The sequence below is a fragment of the Choloepus didactylus genome, chromosome 2 (genome assembly GCF_015220235.1).
Source record: "Choloepus didactylus isolate mChoDid1 chromosome 2, mChoDid1.pri, whole genome shotgun sequence".
Classification (NCBI taxonomy): domain Eukaryota; kingdom Metazoa; phylum Chordata; class Mammalia; order Pilosa; family Megalonychidae; genus Choloepus; species Choloepus didactylus.
This window is the reverse complement of record NC_051308.1, coordinates 130,844,953-130,869,420: the sequence shown is the minus strand read 5'-3', so window position 1 is coordinate 130,869,420 and position 24,468 is coordinate 130,844,953. Positions and strand designations below refer to the sequence as shown.

The 24,468-nt window shown below is 50.8% G+C and overlaps 1 protein-coding gene across 2 annotated transcripts in view; it reads left to right on the top strand.

Moving 5' to 3' along the window:
- Positions 1-24,468, top strand: part of SLC6A17 (solute carrier family 6 member 17) — a 43,775-nt gene that overhangs the window by 5,299 nt on the left and 14,008 nt on the right. Inside the window, exons 2-6 of one of the 2 annotated variants that reach the window (XM_037826439.1) lie at positions 10,754-11,069; positions 15,456-15,613; positions 17,255-17,381; positions 18,092-18,273; positions 19,965-20,075. In XM_037826439.1, the coding sequence (XP_037682367.1) occupies positions 10,784-11,069; positions 15,456-15,613; positions 17,255-17,381; positions 18,092-18,273; positions 19,965-20,075 (864 nt within the window). In that variant the 5' untranslated portion in view covers positions 10,754-10,783. Of the gene's footprint in view, positions 1-10,696; positions 11,070-15,455; positions 15,614-17,254; positions 17,382-18,091; positions 18,274-19,964; positions 20,076-24,468 lie in introns of both variants that reach the window. The other variant, XM_037826438.1, reaches the window with a different exon arrangement.

Sequence of the window (24,468 nt, the reverse complement as noted above, 5' to 3'; positions counted from 1 at the left end):
TTAAAATCTCATGCCAGCTGTACACAGAGCAGGAGTGCTGTTTGGTAAAGCTACCTAGCATGTGATGTGGTGGTGCTAGCAGATGCCATGCTACCAGGTGAGAGGATTCGTTAAGGGTGTAGACCTTCTCTTCCCAGGCTCTAAAGGAAGATGGGCATGTGCTCCAATGCTTATTGGCAGCCTAGCACTGGTTCCCCGGAATGGTCTAGTGAGCGCTGTCCATGGTCCTGGCACACCACTGAGGCTCTGGATCTGCTAGAAATTTGGAGACTCCTTTAGAATAGCTGGAAGGAATCTCCTTGACCAGTCCTCAACATTGCATAACTTTGGGAAAGGACTGGCCAAGTGGGGAAGCTCCTGGCCTCAGGGAGAAATGATAGCAAATGGACTTGTTCCACTGTCGACTTCCTGCATCGGATTTAGATAAAGCATTTGGAAAGGCAGCACAGTACATTGCAGAACCTCCCAACTAGTGCCACATAGGGTAGCATGTGGCCCAGAGATAATGATGCCCTCATCCCTTGGAGTATTCTGGAGTGGCCAAGGGTGGTAGAACCTTATCCATTTATCCCAGTGTGCCATAACAGTATTACTTCTGTGTGTGTGATGGCATGAAAATGATTGGAAAGCACCAGTACATTGGAAAAAATATGGGCTGCCGGGTTTGGTAAATGACAGTTTGAATCTCCACTCTTCTATTTAATGGTTGGTTCATCTTGTCCATGATGATTTTCTTCTCTTAGCCTAGTTTCCTTGTCTGTGAAATGAGAATTACACTTTGTTCCAGTTGTTGGGAGGATAAATAACATATATATAGGTTCCCAGACATAGTAGGCCCCTTCCCTTTGATCTCGATTGACCTGCATCTTGTCACTGAGAGGAGGGCTTTGCTGCACTGAAGGCTGCTGAGGACAGAGACACAGATCTTTTTATTCTCAGAAAATAGACATCATGTTGGGACTGTAATTAAGGGTTTCTGATCACTATTCCTTCAAGTGTTTTCAGCAGTCTGTTGGGCAACTCAGGTAATTGGACACCCTTGGTTCCTTCTGCTTCTCTCCAAGTCAAGAGAAAATAGTTGTGTTAAAACATCGAGGTCAGAGGATTTGGACAGATGCTATGAGGACTTGTCTATCACCACTGTGGGCCACCCATGAATGAAGAAAGAACGGGGTGACACCTTTGCTCATCGCTTGTAGACTTTATATTTTCATGTCAGATTTTTTTAAGTTTCCTTTTTCCAAATTGGGAGAGTCACATTTGTCCCCTACTTGTCCGGGAGCTGGTGTGTCAGTTGGCATCTGGTGGCCCTCCAAATCCCTCTCCCTTTGAAACCTAAATTTACTCCAGTAGCCTGAGCCAGGTCACCTCCATCTTTTACCTACCCTCCCTGCTTCCTCACTCCTCACTCGTTGCCTTACAGGCAGCTAGGGATCCCTTTTAAAACAATGGGGTCACATCACTCCCCTGCTCCAAAACCTCCAACAGTTTCCTACTGGCCTTGAAATAAAACCCAAACTCTTGTCCATGGCATATGAGGCCTGCCCAAACTGGTTTCTAGCTATCTTCTTCTCTCAGCACCTCCCACCCTTTCTTTGCTTGGGATTCTTTAGCCACGTGGCCCTTCTTTCTGGTCTTGCCTCAAGGCCTTTGCACTTTCTTTTCCCTCTGCCATGAATGCTTTCTCAGGGTATCCACAGGGCAACTGGCTCTGGCTTATGGAGTGTCCCCTGTGGGCCTGGCCTGGGTTGAGCACAGTGCTCTGTTAACTCATGTATAATCCTCATGAAAACCCCAGAAGATATGAACCTTCATCCCCATCCTTTCAGGTCCAGAAACTGAAACTCAAGAGAGGTTGTGTACTTTTCCAAACACGTATAGTAAGTGGCAGAGCAGGACTCAAATTCAGGTTTTTCTGGCTTCAAAGCCCACGATCTTTCTACAATAGTATTGTGGTTAAGAGGCAGGGTTCCAGAGTTAGACTATGTTGGTGCAGATCCAGTTGCCTCCACTTTTTGCCTGTGTAACTATGGACGAGTTACCTTATCTCATTGATTCCAAAGTGCATCTTTTGCACATTGTAACACCTTAAAATCAGGACATGACATGTAGTTTGTGGCATCTCCCAATAACTGTCGGTCAGGGCTCAGTGGTGGTCTAATTGTGGGAAAACCTTCTGTGGACACTTCAAGTTCAAGAAAGTGCAGCATCAAAGCATCTTAACTTCAATGAGATATGGGTAATTAATCCCTCAGCCTCTATTTCTTGTCAAATGGGAATAATAGTGGTGCCTGCCTTGCATAATCATCAGTGCATAGTAAAAGGACTTAATGGATGTAAGACACTCAGCACAACAGCTGCCCAGAGTATGTGCTCAAGAAGTGTTGTCTGGTTGCTGTTGTTATTTCTGTGTCCCACCCTGCCTTTAGAAGTTCGCCCAGGAGATCCCTCAGCACCTAAATTCTAGTCAAGGGAGAAGGCACCGTGGGGTGGCCCTGGCGCTGCTCCCGCTCACCCACCCGCCGAGCCTGCATTTTCCCCTCACGTGAAAGGGTAAAATGGAGCCTGATAATTCTGTTTGCACTGGTTCCATCCACATTTCCCAGTGCCAGTTCCTCCCCCTCTGGACCATCTGCCCCCTTTCCTACTTCTCCTTCCTCTTGACTAAGAAAACAAAATATCGACTGCAGAGAACACACTTGCAAATGCAAGAGGAAGGCGGGTGGGCTGCAGAAGATCCCGTTGCCTCCCTTGCCTGATTTGTTGTTTGGAATGGTCCTTGCAGTCCCGTGGAATGCTCTGTGCCAGCACTGTGCCCCTTCCAAAGTTTATTCTCTGGAGTGAGGGTGGCTCTTGTCTACAAAGTGGTGACAGCGAGGCACAAATAGTGGCTCCTTTACAGGAGGCATGAAGTCAGTGAGCGATGGCCAGTCTTCCTAGTTTAGCTTAGCTTTTGAAATGTCACTTGGGGCATCCTTGGAACATGAAATGTCCTTGTATCAGAATATTGTGTCAGAAAATGGGAAAATTTTGGAGCTGGGAAAATATAGCAGACACTAGACAATTTTTTCAGGGAGGTTGTTTCAAAATTCACTAATTTCATTCATTCGTTCATTTCATTCATATTGTTTTTATTGAGCACATGTAATGGTAAGACACCAGAGTTTGGTCTTGTAGAGGCAAAGAATTGAGACATGGACGGGAGAGTAAAACACAAACCCGACAAACCTGTGAAATGAAGTCAGAAAATTACCACTCTATTTAACATCTAAGTAATCTTTCTTTTCTCTTTCTCCTTTGATCCTCGTGGTAACCAGATGCAGTTAGTAGGTAAGCTGTGTTGCCTGTTTTACAGATGAATAAGGAACAGAAAGCTGGCTTCCAAGTGCTCGCGTCCTCCCCGCACGTGCTGCAGGGCTGTTCTCCATTAGAGCCCTCTTGCGGGACGTGCAGATGTCAAATGGGCTTAAGGCCTCTCTCATCAGATCTGTTAGCTCCCCCAACCCCCTCCTCCACCTCTTTGTTTCAAAGGCTAAGGCAGCAGTTAGGATTTAAACATTGGAAGCTGGTTGTTCTCAGAGGTGGAAAGGGAAGGACCACAGAACATCTGTAAATTCCACACTCAGTCCATAGAAATTTGGAGTAACCAGTGTTTGCCAGGCACTGGCTGTGCAGCAGGCTGCAGAGGGTGGATACAAAGATGAATGCACCTTGGTTCCTGCCCTCAAGGAGCTTCTTGTTTAGAAAAGGCACGTACCAGGCATGTAAACAACAAGTTATACCAGAAAGGCAAATGGTAAAAGTGTTAAATAGTATTTCAAAGGAGCATGCTTAGAAGGGGAACCTGATCCACCCAGAGGATCACGGAAGATGTCCCAGAGGCGGGCAGGGGACCTTGAAATCCCAGAAGAGTCTCTGGAGGTGGAGGAGGGGGCGGGGATGTAAGCAGAGGGTGTGGTGAGTTGGCTGGGGAAGAAGTGGAAGTTGAGGCTGGGGAGGACTAGGGGGCTCAGTGGAGGAACCTCAAATGCCGTGGAAAGAGCCGTGGGCTCGTCAGTAGGCAGTGAGGGAGCAGAGCCGTGTGGTTTCTCAAGCAGACGCCTCTGAAGGCAAATGTGAAGGATGGTCTAGGGGGACAGTCAGGTGGATATTGGGTGCAGTTGTCGAGACAGAGAATAAAGGCCTGCACTCGAGCAGGAGGAGGTGGGAAGGGGGAGCCAGATCGGAACACACTAACAGGACTTTGTGACGTTTGAATGTGGGGTGGAGGAGAGAGCGGTCAAGCACGTTGCCGCCCAGAGATTTGAGAGCAGGGAGTGAGTGGGGTGCCCAGCCTTGAGCAGCCCCGATCAGCCCTGGTCTTTGTCCCTCCCTCCGAGCCTTTTGTTCCTCATATATTGTGTTTCTCTTTCTCTGCATCTTGGCACCTTTCTTCTGATCAAAGTTTTCTGTGAATTTTCTCTTTCTTTCTCGCTCACTTTTTTATAATTTAATTTATTTTCAGTTAGGAAAAAAAAAGAATGGTGCTGTGGTTCTTATCTGTCAGAGGCTTCTTCAATAAAACAATTTAAAATAATTTGGAGGCTAGTTTGTGTCTTTGATAACAGTCTGACCTGTTTGGGGCTCAGAGGAAACGCAGAGGCTCTGAGGTAATCAGGAGAGCTGTTTGGGCCACAACTTCTTGTCACATGGAAGCAGCTGGGCATTCTCTGAAGGAAAGCGACCTGGCCACTGTTCCTTCCCACCACCAGATGTTCTGGAACCGGACCTTGGCTTGAGGCCTGGGGAGCTGGGCTTTCTCGCCCTGCCCTCCTTTTCTGGTGGCTCTTCAAGGCTTCCCATTGTTCTGGCTTGTATTTAAGAATATGTGTTGTCGTTACAGCATTGTTTCCAGGCCTACGTAACGGGATCTGAGGGTAGCAAAGCTGGGTACACCCGTGGGCTCCGCCAAGTGGGTGCTTTGGGTCTGTTGTCACGTTGCTGCCTGCTTTCCCCAAGATGGCGGCTCCTCCGCTCGGCTCCCCCTGGGAGTCTGACTTAGAAAACAAATGATTCCGGTTTGTCCCCTGAGTCACCTGTGCAACATCTCTGTGGTACATTTCTGAGGTGGTGGTATTGCAAAATGCTTTCGTTCCCCTCAACCCCCACCCCCCACACTGCAAACTCACTCTGGCCCTTCCTGAGGAGGAAAAGGGGATATGTGTGGCCAAAAATACCTCTGGGGACTTAGATATTTTTAAATCTGTAAAGGCAAACAACACAAGGCTTTCGGGTAGCAGCTGCCAACATTGGGTCCCTCCTGGGGGCTGAGCAAGAGACACCCCAGCCCCAGGAGACAAGTGCAGGGGTCAGCCTGACCTCAGTGTTCCAGAAGAGGCCCTCTTCCCGTCCCTGGGCTCCGGGCTTGGCCCTGGTCGCAGGACAAGCAGCCACCCGCCACCCCCTTGAGCTGACTGCCAAGGGCTGTGCTTGGAAATTGTTTGTGGAGCCATAAGCCCTCTGGCAGGAGATATTTTTACCTGTCTGCCTCCTAGTTGCACTATTTTTTTTCTCCTTTTAAGAAAATTTGCAGTTCACTCGCTCAGTCCTGTTTCTGTCATCTGTGCTATTCTGAGTCGTAAGCTGCACTGGTTGCTAAGTGACAGATCTGGCACTGAGGGCTTTCTCAGCACTCGAGCCCCCTCGAATTGTGCTTTAAGTAATTGAGGCATTCCTTTCAGAGAGCACCATGGAACTTAATCATCTGATGTGCTGCTCATGAAAGCAACTTTACAACCCACCCTAGTTACTACAGGGGTATAATTATAGTATGGCGGGGCTGGCTGTCAACACAGTCCCACAAAGGGCCCTGAGATAGAGGGTGGCAGGACAGACAGGCGTCAGAACCCGTTGCACCTGGAGCCCAGGGCAGGTTGCACTTTGTTCAAACACACATCTGGGAGAGGTGCTTTCTGGATATATGCTGGAGCTGAAGGGGGCCGTAGAGATGATCCAGATCAACCCATTTTACACACAGGGAAACTGAGGCCCAGGGAGGGTAAAGCAGTGGCGCCAGTTTGCACAGTTGGTGGGTGCTTGGCCAGGATGAGCAGCCAGCAGCCTCCTGATGCCTGGGCCCTGGCTGGTGCCATGGCACACAACGGCAGGGGCAGAGAGGAGCCTTCTCCCTGGTGCTTCTCTGACCTCCGTGCTTGTCCTGGGCGATGCTTCAGCATCGTTGACTGGGTACACATCGGGCTCCCATGCCCTGGTCTGGAAGCTGACCTTTTGCCAACATGTGGACTCAGACTGTGGAGGTGAGGGTGCCTGGGTGGGTGGGTAGATCCGAGTCACTGCCGCTGCTCCCCTTAAAGAACCTTTCATCCTGGAGAGTGGAGTGAACACAGGAGTCAGGGGACCTGGGTGCTGACCGCTGTGTGACATGGGCCATGCTCTGTGCTTCCCAGGGTCTCATCTGTGACACGGGGTGATGGCCCCTGGGCTGCAGTATGAACCAAATGAGATCAGTGGAAGAGGCAGCATCTGTGAGTGCTTCCTGGGTGCCGGGCACCATTATAAGAACCATACAAATTTCCTCCTCCCAATGTTACAAGGCAGACCCGGTTATGACCCTCCTTTTACTGACAAGGACGCTGAAGCTCAGTGGGGTTAAGAAACTTGCCCAAGGCAGGCAGTTGGGATTTGAACCCAGGTGACCTGACTCCTGAGCGGAGTCACCATCCTGTAGCAGTAAAGTATATAAAGAGTGGTGTTAGACCATTTCAAACTTTTGTTTTTATTAATGGTCATACTGCTGAACCTTTAATACAAAGCACTGTTTTTATCCATGATGATATTGCTAATCTTCTGGACACAAGACCTGGGGCAGTGTTGCCTTTCCCTGGCTTCCTGTGTTGCTGCGGTGTGGTGAGTGGCGCTGGGTGTCGTAGGGTGTTGCAAATTGCTCCTTCCAGCCCTCCACCCCCCACTCCACTGCAAACTCACTTTGGTCCTTCCTGAGGAGCAACAGGGGATTTATTGGGACGTATATTTTTAAATGTATGAAGGTAAATAATGCAAGGCTTCCCTCCAGCTTACATTTGGGTCCTTCCTGCGTGCCTGGCTCTGGACTAGGCACTTCATTCATTTAGGCGGGAACTGTCAGTATTAAATAGACCCTTTGAACCCACGAGAAGACTGGAGGTCACAGAATGAAAGTGCCCTGTCCAAGAGCGTACAGCTGGCACATGGCTGCCTGCTTACTCGGTGTGCCAGCCGGAGTCCTTTCTGCACCTGCCAGGCCCACTGGCTCGCCCTCCTCCCTCCCCACCCTGCCCCTTGCCCACCATACGGCCACCACGGTGGCTGCTGTGGCCACTGGGCTGTGTCTGGAACCCACCAGTATTGCTTTCCTGTGAGGAGCTTTGGAGCTGCTGTTCTCTCTGCCACCACTCACCCTCCACGTCTCTCTGGACCCCTTGCCCTGCCACTCAGGCTTCTGCTCAGCCCTCACCTCCTCAGAGATGCCTTTCCTGACCACCCACCCCCTCTCCCCAAACCATGAAAATAGCCCACCAGCTTGCACCGCACCTCACCCTGTGCTGTTTTTCCTTGCAGTGTGCATCCCCACTGGTCATTATATTATATATTTATTTCTTTAGTTTCTGGCCCTTCTACTAAAAATCTAATCTCCTCCAGAGGAGTCACATTGCCTGCTGACTGCCTGGTGCACGGGAGACACTTGGTGAATGTTTGTTGAATGAACGAGTGAATGAATGAATGGGATCTCTCAAACCTAGGCCTGTCTGGCTTCAGGGCCCATGCCCTCCACCCCCACACCTGCCAGCCTCTTCCTGTACGCCCACGGCTGAGTCTGGCCCGGTGGGTGGGCCTTCCCAGGGGACACTCTGGCCCGGGAGTCAAAAGGACCTGGGTGCTGTGAGCAATTCACATCCTCTCTCTAGGCCTTGGTTTCCTCATATATCAATGGGGAGCATTGAATCAGGCAATTGCTGAGGTCCCTCAGGCTTTAATATTTGAAGAGTCTGACTTTGCTGATACCTGAATATATTCATTGGGCCTGGAGGTTTCCAACAACCCCCGGTCCTGGGTTGTTTCAGCCCAGTGCACTGGCTTGCAGGTTCTTATCAGCACTTTGCATCCTGCAAACCCTAATGGCATGGCGGCACCCGGGGCTCCCATCCTGCTGTGCAGGACACTCATGGCACCTTGGAGAAGCCTTGAGAAGTAGCTCATATTGAGGTGATGCCCTGTGGCTGCCATGGGCATCCTTCTCTGGTTTTACCAGAATGTGCTAATTTTGTCCTTCAGTTTTCCTAGTGGAAAGTGATGATTCCCCCCACCCTACCCCCCAGCCCTTTCTCCTGCTGGTGACCAGACTTTCTATTCACCAGGCTATTTATAGGCAGACGTGCTCTGCTGGGTCAGCCTCAAAATAAATTCTGCAGACTCGTGGGAATCCCCCTTGGTCCTCTCCAGGTGTGGTGTGATGAATAGTAAATCCTGCCTAATGCATTGCACATGGTCCTGATCAAGTCCTGCTGCAGGCACAGTAGCTGGAGAGAGGCCCTGAGTCGAGGTGCCATGGTGATTGCAGTCTCTGGTGGGAGGACTGAGCCTTCTCCCCTCTTGTTCTTAATAAAAAGCTCTTGACATAAGCTGTAAGGGAAGATGCCAGCCCTCACCCCCCTGTCGTTTGCTACCCCTACCCACTGGGAACCACCCATCTGCTTTCTGTCTCTATGGATTGGCCTATTCTGTACATTTCATATAAAAGAAGTTAGATAATATGTGATTTTTTGTGTTGGCTTCTTTCACTAAGTATAACTTGTTCAAGTTTCGTCCAAGTTGCAGCATGTGTCAGTAACACCATTCCTTTTTGTGGCTGTATAATATTCCACTGTAAGAATTTAGTAACTTCTTTAATACCCACAATAACCCAGGAAGTAGACGTTCTTATCTTCCTTGCTTAACATGAAAGGAAAGAGAGGTTAAGTAATTTTCCTAAGTCACCCTGTTGGTAAGTGGCAGAGTCAGGCTTAAATTCAGGCTGGAGCCTATGCCCATAGCCACTAACCCTGGCTGCCTGGGAAACTACCTCAGCTCTGGGGGAGGAGCCAGCAGTCCTCTGGCTTTTTGTGCCCTGACTCAGGCCAGCAGGGTGATGAAGTGGAGTCCCAGCAGACAGCTGTGTGTCTTAGGGGGAATTCTGAAGTCTTTTAGGATGGGTCTGTCCCAGTCACTCACCCCAAAGCTCAAGACCCTGTCTGTTCCTGGGGTGGCAGTGGGCAGTCACCAAAGACTCGTCCCACTTGGGTGAGGAGGGCAGGGAGGTGTCAGCCACTGATGGGGTCCCAGGCCAGGGTTGGAGAGGGCTGGCTAACCCCACGGATCGTTATGGACAGCCGTCTGCATCTGCCAGGCATAGGTAACAGGATCTGGCTGGCCAGCTTCTCTCCAAGGGTGGGTCTTTGCTGGAGTCAGCCAGCCACAGCCCTTCTGCTGCTCAGCAACCTTGCGTGTGCCATTCAGGTGGTGCATCCGAGGAGAACAAACAGGGAGCACGTCTTGCAGAGACAGTTAGTTCCTTTAATAAAGTAATTACAGAGCTGGGTAATTTACATCCCTAGAAAGATGCAGGGCAACTGCAGGCCAGGATGTGTGTGTGTTTAATTTTAAATACTCCAACCTCCCCTTAATGAGGAGGTGCCTTGAAACATAGCAGAATGTTGGGATTCTTCAAAGAATTCACATTCGGAGTGCTCTCTTTCTTTAAGAAGAAGCATGAAAGACAAATGAGGAATGAAAACAGCAGGGGAGGGTTTTGCTTCCCCCGCCTGTGTTGTACAGACATTATCTGCTGTAAAGCTGTTGCTGAAGGATAGAGAACCAGCTTTTGGCTGCAGTGGCTCTCAGATAATGTCAGTGCTGAGTGATGCCCCAGGATTTGTTGGCACCCAGCAAACATTTTTAGGGCTCTGGTGCCAGAATCTAGCTGAGCCTGGTCAGCTTGCTCCTTTCTGGGGAATGAAGGGGCTGAAGGAGCTGGTTTCCAGGGGCCCCAAGATGAGGCGTCCAGGGTTTTTCTTTGCAAACATTAATGTGCCTTTGAATCACCTAGCATCCTATAAAAATGCAAAGAATGATTCACGGGTCTGGGGTGGGCCTGAGACCTTCATTTCTGACAAGCCCTTGGTGATGCTTCTGGTCCACGGACTGCATTTTGAGTCGAAAGATGCTAGAGAAGGCAGATACTGGCTTTTCTGGGTCTTGCCTTGTTAAGTAACCTAAGATGGGTTTGGTTAAATACATCACAAGAGGGCTGGGTCTTGGCAACAACCTTGGTGACCCCAAAGGGTCTTGAACACTCTAGGATCTGCAATTTTGAAAAGGAGCAATGTCATGGATGACCCTTTTGGGTCTGGTGTGTGGTTTTGCTTATTTTGTCCCTTTACATTTACCTTTCTAATGATGTTTAGGCAAGGCCAATGGGAAAACTGAGTTGGTAGACCTGGAGCTCCTCAGATGGGGGGGAAGGAAAACAGGCTCAATAAGGATGAAAAGTGACCTGAAATTCACCTGGGCTGCTGACCAAGCTCAGAGTGTGTGATGGGTGTTGATTTCGTTTGCATCCACTTTGGCTCCCCACCTCACTGCCGCAGCCAGCTAATCCTCACCTGCTTGCCTGGTCTCACAGGTCCCTGGATGAGAAGGAGCTGACAGCTGCTGAACCCCACCTTCTCTGTGTGCCCAGGAGCAGGGCCGTGCCGCCCAGGTGGCACCAATGCCGAAGAACAGCAAGGTGACCCAGCGCGAGCACAGCAGCGAGCATGTCACCGAGTCGGTGGCCGACCTGCTGGCCCTCGAGGAGCCCGTGGACTACAAGCAGAGTGTCCTGAATGTGGCTGGTGAGGCAGGAGGCAAGCAGAAGGCAGCGGAGGAGGAGCTGGATGTGGAGGACCGGCCAGCCTGGAACAGCAAGCTGCAGTACATCCTGGCCCAAATCGGTTTCTCCGTGGGCCTCGGCAACATCTGGAGGTTCCCCTACCTGTGCCAGAAAAATGGAGGCGGTAAGAGGCAGCCCTTCCTGTCCTGGGGGTGCCCTGCAAGTGGGCTGGGCTGAGGGGTAAAACGGAACATCCCCTTGCTGAGGCGGAACTGGAGCCCCAGTGGGTTGGAGCTCAGGATTCCGGAGTGAGACTCCGCAGGAACGGCTGAAACCATGGTTAATAGCTCTTCAGGGGTTGTAAAGCACGCTGGTAACACGTGACCTCTGACCCCATGCTGCCTGGCTTCAGATCCCAGCCCGGTCAGGCAGCTCTGGGACCTTGTACAAGTCATTTAACTTCTCTGTTGCTCCTCTGTAAAATGGGAATAATGGTAGTTCCCACCTCGCAGGATAGCTGGGAGGTTTAAATGAGCTTTACATGTAAAATGCTCAGCACAGAATCTGACACCTAGTTAAGAGTATTGAATGCTTACTGTGTACCAGATACTGTTCTAAGCACTTGATGGATATTAGGTTGGACTACATGTAATTGCTGATACATTTGGGCATTTTTTAGCAAAACTGAGGCACAGAGAGTTTAGGTAACTTGCTTGAGGCCACACAGCTAGTGATAAAGTCAGGATTCAAACCTGAGGACTTTACCACCGCACCTACTGCCTCCCAGGTGGGAGGGTCCCTCAGCTGCCTGCTGTGTCTTAATCTCCCTTGAGGATCTTGCCTTTGGTATTTAACCCCCACCACCACTTCCATTCTCCAGAGTGAGTAGAAGTCCCCAGGCCTTGTCCCCTCATCATTTCTGAGACAGACTGGAATTTTCCAGAGGCAAGAAACTTACTCTGAAGTCTGGAGAAGACTAACTGAAAATAAACAAAGAAAAGCAACAGGCTGAAAACCATGATGTTCCCAAGCCCAGAACTCTGGTCCTGGGAAAGTAATTTGAGCCAGCAGAGAGATTTCTTGTCCCTGAATCCCTGTGCCCTGGGGTTGCCGCTCTCCAGCCTCATGGCAGCCACAGATTTGCAGGGATTTTAACCTGGCTCCTTCCTTCTCTCCCCATGGAGCCTCTCCCCAGAGATGATGCTTCCCTCAGGGACACTCCCTGCCTCCCCAGGAGGAAGGCTCTCCCTGGTTCAAACAGCAAAGTCTGGCTGGGGAACTTCTCTGCCTTTCCAGTTCTAGTGAAGGGCAGGGGTGAGAATGACTGTGTGAGCCTCCCACCAGTGAGTGGCGCTAGAGGCTTCCGTCTTTCCACTGTAGCATGTTATAGTCACCACATGTTCTCCTTGCTTTTAAAGACCCTTTTTTCCAACAAACAACTGCCAATCAGAGCTTCAGGCCAGGTCTCGGAGTTGATATAAGTCTAGACCAAAGGAAAAATACAAATATAAGTGCGTGATTTCCTTTATGTTCTGTGAGATGCTGAGAATACCTTGGAGGCACCCAAAATGACTTTGAAGGATCCATGGCATTTGGGGACTGTAGCTGGGAACCTCTAACCTTGTCCTTTCTGGCTTAGATGATCAGTGCTGCCCAAGTACTCAGTGCTAAATTAAAGAGTCCCTCTGTCCATCTCACACAAGACACACACACAACGTTCTTGCCGAAGTTTGCCCATTGTGCCATGGCACCACGCATCAAAACCAGAAGAAAAGCATTGTCAGATCTTGGGATTCTGTGGTCTGTAATCCACTCAGGTTTCTGGAATCCCTTTTTATCCCTACCTTTAACTGTCCTGGATTTTCTGGATTTTATAGTAAGTCATCTTAAATATTTTTTTGGAAGGAGGCACATTATCACAGGAAAGAGACTGCTGTTTGATCTGAGAGATGGTGCTCTGTGGTTTCGGGCCATGGGTGGCCCGGTAAAACTTTTTACCTCTGGATCTAACCTCTAGAACTCTGCTTAGCTCTGAAAGATGCTGACAGTCTCTTTATTCTGCATCTTCTTAGTTTGCATTTTTTTCTGTTTATTTTTATGAGAAAAGAGCAAATGTTTATGAAGTTCATATTGTAGGCAACATTTAATTCTCACACCAACCCTGTGCATTAGGTGTAGGGTCAGACCATAGAAAGTGGTCATTTTTGAAAGTCAAAATGGTCAAATATTAGTAATATTTGGTTCTAGCTCATGTGTTCATCCTCCTCATATGAATGGGAAAACAGCAGCAGCAAGAGGTCAAGTCATTTTCCCACAGTTATGCAGAGCTGGGATTCGGGCCCAGAAGGTCTGACTGCAGGGCCTGGATCTTACCCCCAACTCAGCACGCATCTCTGCAGGCTGAAATCAAGGTGGTCTTCTAAACCCCGGGAATAAGCTTGGGCATTGCCAGGGGCTCAGGGTGTAAGCAAAGGCACTGACTCTTAGAGATCGAAGGGGCTGCAGAGATCTTGGAATCCACCTCGCTGTTGCCCTGTGCTGCTCGATTTCGTGCAGCCCTGAACAAGTGCTCCCAGCTGTGCAGAGTGGTGACCTGAGGCTCCCAGAAGCCACCAAAACATCAAAGGACAGCCACTGCATCTCCGCATTGTCTTTTCTAGGCTGGAAGAGGCTGCAAGGGTTGATATGGAAAAGCACCTCTGTCTGGTTAACCAAAATCTCTGCCCACCCAGACGGCAGCCCCCTGAGCACTCTGGGTGGCCAGGCCTCAGGGCAGGGACCTGCTGCTAAGCCAGCACCCTGGGCCTGACGGCACAGATGAGTCCTGAGGGGCAAGTGGCCAGACTTTGCTGCAGGATTGCTCTTCAGCCAGCATTTACCTGGACACTTTTCCCCGATTCTATGGGAGAGGAAAGAAGCATCCATCGAGGATGCCAGCCTACTTCACTGACATCCTAGAGCCTGTCTCTCTGCCTGTCTTGCCCCATCCAAGGTCATGAGGGTGAAACATGAAACCAGTGAAGCTGTGTCCCTCTGCCTTCCTGCAGCACATTGCTTCTCTTCTCTTCTCTTCCATTTCCCCATGCCCGAGACCAAGAGACTGAGTTACAGATAGAACCAGGGGTCTAAGCACGTGGTCCTTCAGGTCCTTCAAGTCCTTCAGGCCCTCCCTCCTTTCGTCAACACATGCTGATGTGTTGAACTGATCAGCTGATGTATGTGTATGCATGAGTGTGTCTGTGCTTAGTGAATTACATGCTGTTGGGTGAGGCTGTGTGGGTTGCTTCCAACTGGAAGCCTTTCCTGATTAGCAACATCAAACCCCGACCTCTCCTTTACTATGTTCCTCAGCACAAGGTGTGTGACTAGCCTGTGTGTGTGTGTGTGTGTGTGTGTGTGTGTGTTGACATTACTCATGTGCATTTGAATGTCCCACTCTCCTGGGATAGCGTTGGTGCCTCTGTTACTCCACTGCACGTGCTCAGCACGGGGTAGACCCACAATAAACAGTTGACTGATGACAAATGCCCAGGAGATGCCCGACCCCTATAGCTCATTGGCAGACTGGGGAACCCATTTGGGGAACATGAGGGATGCGATATTGTGGGGGAAAGTGCAGTGTGGCTGGGGGTCTCCTGGAGATTCCGTGTTTGTGAGGCTTGGTCTTGGGGTGCTGGGTGCCCGGTCAGGACCCTGGCGACTGGCGCTGCCCGACAGTGTTTGACAGCCGAGCAGGACTGTGCTATCAGCATTGCTAACTGGACCAGGCTCTTGTTGGCCCGCTCTCGGCGAGGAGCACTCGCCTGTGTCCAGACCTGGTTTTAATTCTTCTGCTAAATGTCCTGTCACTTGGAATCGAGATTGTGTCTGCAGTGAGGCCCAGGACTGCGAGAATTAATTTATCATCTGGAATCCTTAGCGAGATCCATTCTATCTTTTATGATCCTCCTGGTCACGGTTTCCTGAGCTGCTAATTTCTCTCCCGTTCCTCCCAATTAGCTGCAGATTAATGACGATTCTGGTCAGACCCTCTGTCCCTGGAGAGCTTCCAAGCTCCACTTCCTTGGAGTGCCCAGTGTGCTGTGTCAGTATCTGGTTCAGACACAGGGAAGGCTGTGCCTCTGGGGGGCAAGTCAGTAGGGACCCCACCCACTGGGTCTGCCTCTCTGTGGGTGAGAGGGGTTGGAGCAGGAGTCCCCAGGGTGTGTCATGAGGTGAGTGTGCCTGCCCATGTGGGGCTTGACATGTGGATTCCAGGGAGGCCATGTGGTGTGCGCTGTGTCTGTCTGTCTCTGAGTCTAACTTTGGGTGAGGGAGGCTTTGACATCCATTTGGAGTCCTCCCTTAGCGTTTTGGGTCAGGGGAACCAAAGGGGAGCAGGAGGGTCTGTGGGGACAGGGGTTTGGCCAGTCACGCGTATGAGCCTGGGCATTCATGGCGGGGTGCAAGGACTGGGGGTTCTGAGGATGGTCAGAGATGTGGCTGTGACTGCAGGATGCTGCTGCCGCCCCTTCCGTTGCCCTGCTGCCGTACCTCACCCCCACCCCCGACACCATGCTCTCTCCCATAGGTGCCTACCTGGTGCCCTACCTGGTGCTGCTCATCATCATCGGGATCCCACTCTTCTTCCTGGAGCTGGCGGTGGGCCAGAGGATCCGCCGCGGCAGCATCGGCGTGTGGCACTACGTGTGCCCCCGCCTGGGCGGCATCGGCTTCTCCAGCTGCATAGTGAGTCGGGGGCAGAAGGGCTGCTGGGGAGGGTGTCCCTGGGTTTACAGACCTGGGCCGTGTGCTGGGGCAGGGGGGACCCTTGATGGGAGAAATGCTTCCAGCTGGTGTCTCAGGACCTCAGTCACCCTGTTTCCTAAACTGGAAGCTGCTTTGCACCACCCGAAACAGGACATGATATTTGAAATTGGTGCTGGGCAGGAAAATCTTGGGCACATTCTCATGGGAGTACCTGGGACGTCTCAGGCAGAGTTCTCTGGGGGCATACGGACCATCCCAGATGCTTACCAGCCCATCAGCTCCCTAGGAGGAGAGGCCCTTCCTTTTTCTTTGGTTAAAGTACATTTTAACTGGATAAGTAGAAAGAGCAGGAAAAGGCAGCTCGGTCTTGGGGCTCAGGGTCTCCTTGCCATTTCTCTGGGCCAAGGACTCAGGCGGAGACCTTGTGCTGACCCAGGGGGGGTGAGGCTGGGAGCTGTAGGATTGGGGGACTGGGAGCTGTAGGATCAGGGATACCCCCTGGGCCTTGCTGGGGAGCAAGCTCCAGGCTCGTGCAGGAGGCTGTAGGCGAGGCCCTGCTCAGAGCTCTAGGGGAGCAAACTAAGCTTCCCTCAGAGCAAAGCCAGCCAATGCCCGTGCTCTCACCTGGACAACACCTGCACTCTGCTTCTGAAAGACACTGAGAATTGTCAGCCCTGGCAGCAGGGCCAGCCCAAACCTGCCTCAGACAGAATTTGCAAGAGGGTCTGGGTAGCCCCCTGCCCTCACGCCGAGCATCACCTCTGCACAGGTTAACAAAGCTGGATGCAACACACTCTGCTGAGTCTGGCAGCATGTGTCCGTGTGTGTGTGTGTGTGTGTGTGTGTGTGTGTGTGTGTGATCTCCCCATAAGGTGTGCTGGAATAGCTCATGTCATCTGTGTGCAGAGGTGGCAGCCCTCAGCCCTTAACCCTCACACTAACCAGCAGTCCCCCTGGTATGTAATATGGCCAGACCCCTAGAGATGGAAGGGACCTCTAATATGCAGATTGGATATCAGCACATCCCTGCGCCTGAAAGTATTGCTTTCAGAGAAACCCCTTGGACCTTCCATCAGAGTCCGTGCACTCCTACTTTAAATAAAAGTTCTACCAGGGATAGTTCCCTTGTTTCCAAGCCTACAGCAGCTTAGAAGAAAGAAATGAGAATGGTAAGAGAGAGTAATATCCTGAGAGAAAGAAAGACATAGGAAACCAATAAATACCCACAGAATCTCAAAAAGCACCCCAGTTGGGGGGCCATTTACTTACCCTGGGGGCAAAAGCTGTGCGTGCCTCCATAGCCCCAGCGGGCACCTCTGTAATTATGTTCGTGAATCATCAGGAAATGATAGAGAAGTGCTTCAAGCATCTTAGAAGAATTTCAAACTGGAAAGGATTAACACTGTAAGATTTTGTTGCTTAAAAGAATTTAATATCTGAAAAATTCTTTCATAGACTCCCTGAATACCAGATGACTGGAGGAATAGGGGGAGCCCTCGGCTCCCACATCTCAGCCCCCACCTTCTTTGTCTTGCTATCACCGCACTGGGCCTTGGGGGTCTGAGGTAGGGGTGGAGTTGCCTGCAGCCCCCTTGACCCGCCCATGGCCCTCACCCTCAGGTCTGTCTCTTTGTCGGGCTGTACTATAATGTGATCATTGGGTGGAGCATCTTCTATTTCTTCAAGTCCTTCCAGTACCCACTGCCTTGGAGTGAATGTCCTGTTATCAGGAACGGGACTGTCGCAGGCAAGTACGGGACCCCTGAGGGAGCCCTGCTGGGGACCCCAGTCAGCCCTGTCCCAGCAAGGAGCTGAAGAGGCCTAGGGCACAGATTTGGGCTTTCGTGGACCTGCTATGCCACCTTGGATATGTTCCTTAACCTCTCTGATCCTCATTTCCCCTTTCCTGGTGTAGATGATCTCTTGCTGGCCTGACCCACAGGAACTGAATAAAATAACAAGTATAGGTAAAGTGCTGGAAATTGAGACTTCTGTTTAATTGTCATCAACTACCCTGTGTTACTCTAACACTGCTCTTTCTGGGAGCAGCCTTAATTTGCCTTCCAGTCCTTTAAAGAATGGGATGATTATCCCATCTCACAGATGGGAAAACTGAGGCCCAGAAGTCCCTTTCTCAGGGTCATGCCCATTTAACTGAAGATCTGGGTGAGAATCCAGGTCTCCAGCTCCCAGCTCAGGCCCTTTCCCAAGCGACTTTAGGCCAATTCAGCCTCACCCTTCCTGCCCTCTTTGGAGAGACATGGGCAGGAGGTTGGCTTGGGTGTCAGGGTGGCCCCCTCAAGTGCCCAGGCATCCTCGGTGTCTGCCAGACCCCAGCCAACCCAGGATGAGCACAGCCACCCCCTCACCCCCTGCTGCCCTGGGTGGTGGTCCAGCTGAGGAGGTAGCCCCACCGACCCCACCACTGAGGCCCTGCGGCCTGGGCTGCGGTTTCAGTGGTGGAGGCAGAATGTGAAAAGAGCTCAGCCACGACCTACTTCTGGTACCGAGAGGCCTTGGACATCTCCAGCTCCATCTCGGAGAGTGGGGGCCTCAACTGGAAGATGACTCTGTGCCTCCTCATGGCCTGGAGCATCGTGGGGATGGCTGTCGTCAAGGGCATCCAGTCCTCAGGGAAGGTGAGTGATGGGGGCACCCAGATCCAGGTGGGGGCGGCAGAGAGGCGGGGAGGGCTGAGGACTGGGAATTCTGGGTCCCTCGGGTGGGGTCAGACCCTGGAGCGGCTAGGGATGATGGCGCAGGCCCCCAGAGGAGGGGGTGGGAGCATTTCTGCTGCAGGATTGTACCAGGGGTCAGCTCACCAGGAGTGGACCAGAGGTGGACTTGCTGGGACCTCACTGTCTGACCCCAGCTGCCTCCACACCCAGATAACTCAGGCCTCCTCTGCAAACATTCAGGAGAAGGAGATCTAGAAGTGTTGACCCAGGGACATCTGTCTAGACCCTGTCCCTCAAGTCCCCAAGCAAAAGCCTGAGAAGAGCCTGCTCTGAGCAATTTTTGGTAAAAACCCAGCAGCTCCCCATGGCTACAACTAAAGGGCTCTTTGCAAACGTGGGTGCTGTGAGTGAAGGGCTCTTTGGAAGCCTCTGAAGATGTCTCTAGACCCATCTCTGAGGATGCAGACCAGCCAGGCCCCTTTTGCCAGCAGCTCAGATCTCTTTTAAATAATGGCCCCTTCTTCTGCGTCACATGTCAGTATTCATGGACTGCCAGGATTGGAAAGGATTTAATACACTCATTTTATAGATGAGTAAACTGAGGCCCAGGGAGAAGGGAGCAGCTTGTCTGAGATCGTACATCCAATGAGTCTCAGAGCTGGCACTAGAACCCTGGCTTTTTGTTTGAGGCTCCATAGTTCTTTACCTGACTTGATGTGCAAGGAAGCTAAGCCCTAGAAAGGTAGAGTGGTCCACCTTCCCTCCTCTCTCTCCAAAAGCCAAAGTAGTAGCTGACACCTCAAGGCACTTAGCAAGCACTGCCACATATATGAATGCATTTGGTCCACAAAAACCTCATGAGTTAGGAATTATACCCATTTTATAGGGGAGGAAATGGAGGCATGTCAAAGTTAAGTAATTAGGCCAAGGTTGCACGGTTGATGCATGGTAGAGCCAGGATCAGAACTCAGGCACATGCGTGCTCTCTCCTTCGTACACTCCTGTCCAAACAGCCCTCCTGCTGATTTGTTTCAAGGCTGAAAGCATTTTCTTAGAATCTCCTCTGTGTGAGTCTCTGTACCAGGCACGTGGGGATATAGAAATGTGCATGAAGCACATATGGTCCCTGCTGGAAAAGAGCATGCGGTTATAATCACCAGACATGAGGATCTGAGTATCTCTTCCTGACTTAAGCTTGGGAGCCGTGTCTGTAACCTCCTGGATGTCTTCTGTCAAAGGAGCTCTAAGAACGGGAGATCCCTACGGGGACCTGCTGGAAGCAGGGGAAGAAGAGCAAGCAGGAGACATAGTAAAACAGGAGGGGAGAGCAGAGGGTTCCCTTGTCCCCGTGGCTGCCCCTGGGGGGCTGCTGGCCCAGCCCTGCCAGCCCCTGAAAGGAGAAAACAGGCCCCAGACAGAGCTCAGGCTAACTCCAGCTTGTCCCTCCTCCTGCCTCTGCCGTGGCCCAAAGCCAGACGTGCGGTGGGTTTGGCCCTGTGCCCAGGGGTGCCAGGGTGACTCTGCTTCCTGCTGCCATCAGAGGAGGCTCGTGTGCCCTAGCTAAGAGTGTGGGAGGTGGGCAGCAACATGGGGCAGGGGCACCAGCTAGAGAACAGGCTCTGCCCCACGGGGTGTCCCTGTCCTCTCTGCAGGTGATGTATTTCAGCTCCCTCTTCCCCTACGTGGTGCTGGCCTGCTTCCTGGTCCGGGGGCTGCTGCTGCGAGGGGCTGTCGATGGTATCCTACACATGTTCACTCCCAAGGTAAGGGTCTGAGGCTCCCACATGCCGGGGAACACCAGCTGCTCCACTGGGCCTTGTCGGGTTCATGCAATTTAATGAGCACTGAGCAGCACCTGCTGTGTATCAGGTGTCATGTCAGGCCCTAGAGGGGTGCACTGGGGAAGGAGCCTGGGCCCTGCCCTCAAGGTTCCCAGGAGCAGGAGATCACATCATTTTGGATGAACTCCGTAAAAGCTTCAGGGAGGAGGTGACATCTGAAATGAGTCTTAGAGAGCAGGTATGGTGTCAGTGAGTGGCAATAAGACATTGCAGTCATAGGGAACCACGGGAGCAAGGGTATGGAGGTGGGGACATGTGGACATGCTTGGGGCAGTGGTGGAAGTCAGACTTGGCTGGGGGCAGTTTCAATGGATGGATCCATGACAGCAGGAACTGAGCTGATGCCTAAGAAATGAAAGCCTTCCTATGCCCCGAGGAATCCCAGTATATACCCCAATAAACAGAACAAGGTTACTATTTTATTAAAGATAATCCCATGCATAGTGATTTTAACCTTATCAAACCCATTCATATCTACTCTCATTTGATCTTCTCAATAGCCCAGTAAGAAACAGAGCAAGAGCACTGTTCACATTTCATAAAGGTGGTAGCAGAGGCAGAGCCGTTGAGAAGATGTAGCCCTGGGTTTCCCAAAGGTGGTCTTTCTCCACCACGTGGCCTTGCCTCTCTATGACCCTTTAGACCACAGCTGGACACAACTGACATGAGCCAATCCATTGAGGAATAAGAGAATTTCCAATGCAGAGCGACATGCCCTTCAAGTTGCCCGAGCCACGTGCATTAGTGACCCCAGCTGTTCGGTCTGGGAAGTCCAGCCTCAAATGCCACCTGGTCAGCCAGCAGCCAGCGGGGGCCTGGAGAGACTCCAGTCCACGGCACAGGGTCAGAACCTGGCCAGGCCAGCTTGAAGGCTGGTCACTAGTGCCAGCTTGCACACTTGCTCATGGACACACACACACACACACACACACACACACACACACGGACACTTACAAGGAAAGGTGATCCAGGATGCAGGGAGAAGAATATAAATCTCCTGGGGTTTAACACCCCCTCTCCCTCCTGACTGCTATGAACAGGCTCCTGATCTGGGGGTGGTAGCAATGGCCAGGGCACAAACTAATCCGTAGTCATCAGACAGTGCAGGCGTTCTTGAGAGTAATATCTGAGCTTTCTGCATGAGCAGCCACATAAAGGTCCCTTTTACGAAGCACTTAGTGATTTCTTGAGGCTTGAATGTGAAACTGAGCCGTGGGGCTAGCTGTCCAGTTATTATGAACATGTGATATCTAACAAAGGAAGAAAAAAATGCAAATCTGGTCTCTTTGGGGCAAAAAGGGCTGTGAGAAGAAAGCCAACTGCTTTTATGAATTACTTCAACTGTATTTCTAGAATCATGATTTATTTAATGCATTCACTTGACCTGGTTATACTTTACTGAACTTTATGAGGAAATTCTATGCTCTGGTGATGTTCACAAACATGGAGATTCACAAGGGCCTCCAAATGGGTTGCTTGATGGCACTGAAAGTCCCTGGCATGTAACTCCAGGAACTAGTGGTTATAGATTCACTGGGACTGGCTGCTGGTCCTCGGCATATGCAAACTGCTCTCCATTTGATTCAGATGCTCTTTGAAATGTCTTATTAATTATGAAATATGTCAGGCATAAAGCTCTGACCCCAAAGACATCCTCAAAGATAGCCACTATTCTAAATGTTTATACTGCTCTTGCATTTTAAAAAAATTTGTAGTATAGACACTTGTCCCCATAAACAATAGACTTCGTTTGCACACACTTTTAAACTTTCTATAAATGTCATCACACTATACATATCCTTCTGTGACTTGCTTTTATTTTTACTCAACACTTTTTTTTTAGATCTATCCATATTGATATATATAACTCTGGTGCACCCATTTTCACTGCTGTATAGTATTCCATTGTAGGACTAAACTGAAATTTGTTTATCCCTTCTAAAGTTAATAGTCATTTAAGTTGTTTACAGTTTTTAACCATTGATAATTATGCTACAATAAACATTCTTGCACAGGTCTTCACGTGCACACATTTCTCTAGGGTATATATGTATAGAGGTGGAACTGTTGAATCAAGGAGTAAGCATGTCTTCAGTTTTACCAAATGTTGGCTAAATTGCTCTCCTAGGAGTAGGAATCATTATTGTCACTGTTTTACAGATGGGGAAACTGAAGCACGGAGAGGTTGGCTAGCTTGTCCAAAGTCCCACTTGTCCAAAGTCCCGAACTCTATGTTGTGCAATTTCTCCAGCTACATTTAGCTGCAAGCCGAAAGCAGATGGAGGATTTGAATTCACTAGAGTTGGGAATTTATTAGGCAGTTGCAATGGAGAGAAACAGGCAGGGGAGTTGAGAGTATAAGCGAGGAAATGACTAACATGATGGACACTGACCTTAACCTGGTTAAGAAGGGAAGTTAGGATATGAAGGGGGTGAGGGGCAGTGAAGTGGAGGTAGGTGAAAGGATTGGAGGTTCCAGTGGGGATGAAGAATTATTGGAGTGAAAACACTAGAGGGAGCAAGCTAGAAAGACAGGGGGTGGTGCTTTGGAGTGTGGGGGGCTTAACACCGAGGTTATAGTCGGAGCACAACTCTTAGTTCTGGCAAAGGCTGTGGCATGAATGAAGGAGTGGGCGGCTGAGGTGGGATGAAGGATAAGCTGAGCAGAAGGGAGGAGGTCAAGGAACTGAGAGGCCAAGTTGTTGGAAGGGACATCTGTGTGGATTGAGATCACTCAGAATAATGACTGTAAGTAGTGCTGGAAAAAGATACAGTACACAGTTGATAAAGTGTTCAAGGAATGCGGGAGCATGGCCAGAGGAACCAGCAGCACCCTGTCCCCCTCCAGGCCCAATGGTACCAGGGATGTGGAGAAAACTGCCAACCCTTGAGAGGGCTGCAGGGGAAGCAGTGTCCTGGGCTGGGGAGGCGTCTCCCGGTGCTCCTGCTCATCAGGTCACGTGGGGAGCTTTAAAAACAAAGGAAAAATACCCATACTCAGGCCCACCCCTGACTAATCAGAACTGATCCGTCAGACTGACTAAATCCCAACCTCTGGGGGTGGCGTCTGGGTGTTAGTATTTTTTAACGCCCCCTAGGTGAGTCTCCTGTGCAGCTAGGCTTGAGAACCACTGAGTTTGAGCAATAAGGTAAAGGAAATGTCTAGAGAAGAGGTTGTGGGTATGGGGAGTGGGGTGGGGTTTCTGCTGATGACGGGCTGTGAGTTCCAGGGGCCCAGTGGCAGGGGGCAGACACTGAGGGAGGGGCCGAGGCTTGAGCCAGAGCCGGGGAGAGACTTCTGGGGATGAAGTCCTGATGGAGAGGGATGACTGGAGAGCTGAGGACCTCTTGCAGCAGGTCAACAGGGACCTGGGACATGAGGGTCAGGCCTGGTGGTCTGTTAGGTGGGACAGTAGGGACGAGGCTGTGAGTGGGCAAAAGCAGAGGGGCAGCTTGCCAACAGCAGGTGGAACCCTGTGGGCTCTCAACTCAGCACACTGAGAAAGCATTGAGGCTGGGACAGGGGCAATGGTACTGGGAACATGGAGAGCCCCGTGCACAGGGAGAAAAAAAGGGGGAGGAATATATGCACATACACACACATATGGGTGTGCATATGTGTGTGTACATATATCTGTTGCTGCTACACACCTAAAATATCACTGGAAGGGTACATAATAAACTGATATCCTGGCTACCTCTGGAGAAGTGGAACTGGGTATTCAGGACACAGGGGTGAGGAAAAGAGAGCTCAAGGTGTACCTTCTTGTGTCTTTTGAATTTTAAACCCTGTAACTTGTTACCTACAATCAATCAAAATAAAAAACACACCAGTCTGCTGGGAGTGGGTCCAGCACAAGCTGCGCTGTCAGTGGCTTCGGGCATCTGCCTTCCGCTTTGCTGCCTCTGGGGTCTGGTGAACAGTCTGACCTGGGAACCACAGTGGCACCAGGATCAAGGGGGTGTGTGGACTCCTGGAAAAGAGAGTCCCAAAGGACCAAGTGTGGCGATGAGGGGTGAAACGTCCTAACTTCCACAATTAAAGGAAGGGCTTAACAGCTGGGTGATGAAGGCAGCCTGGCCTTGGGACCAGAGGTGGGGGGGCGGGGTGTCCCTGGGGCCAGATGATCTGGTCCAGATCCCAGCTCATCACTCAGTGGTCAGGTGGGCATGTCAACTGGCCTCCCGGGGACCTCAGTTTCCTCTGCTGCAGGGAGGGGTGAGCAGTGGCTCCTTCTTCCCAGAATTATCAGGATTGCACGTGAAACTGCTTCCGGCGAGTGGGGAGCGCATGATGCGCATCAGCTATTATTAT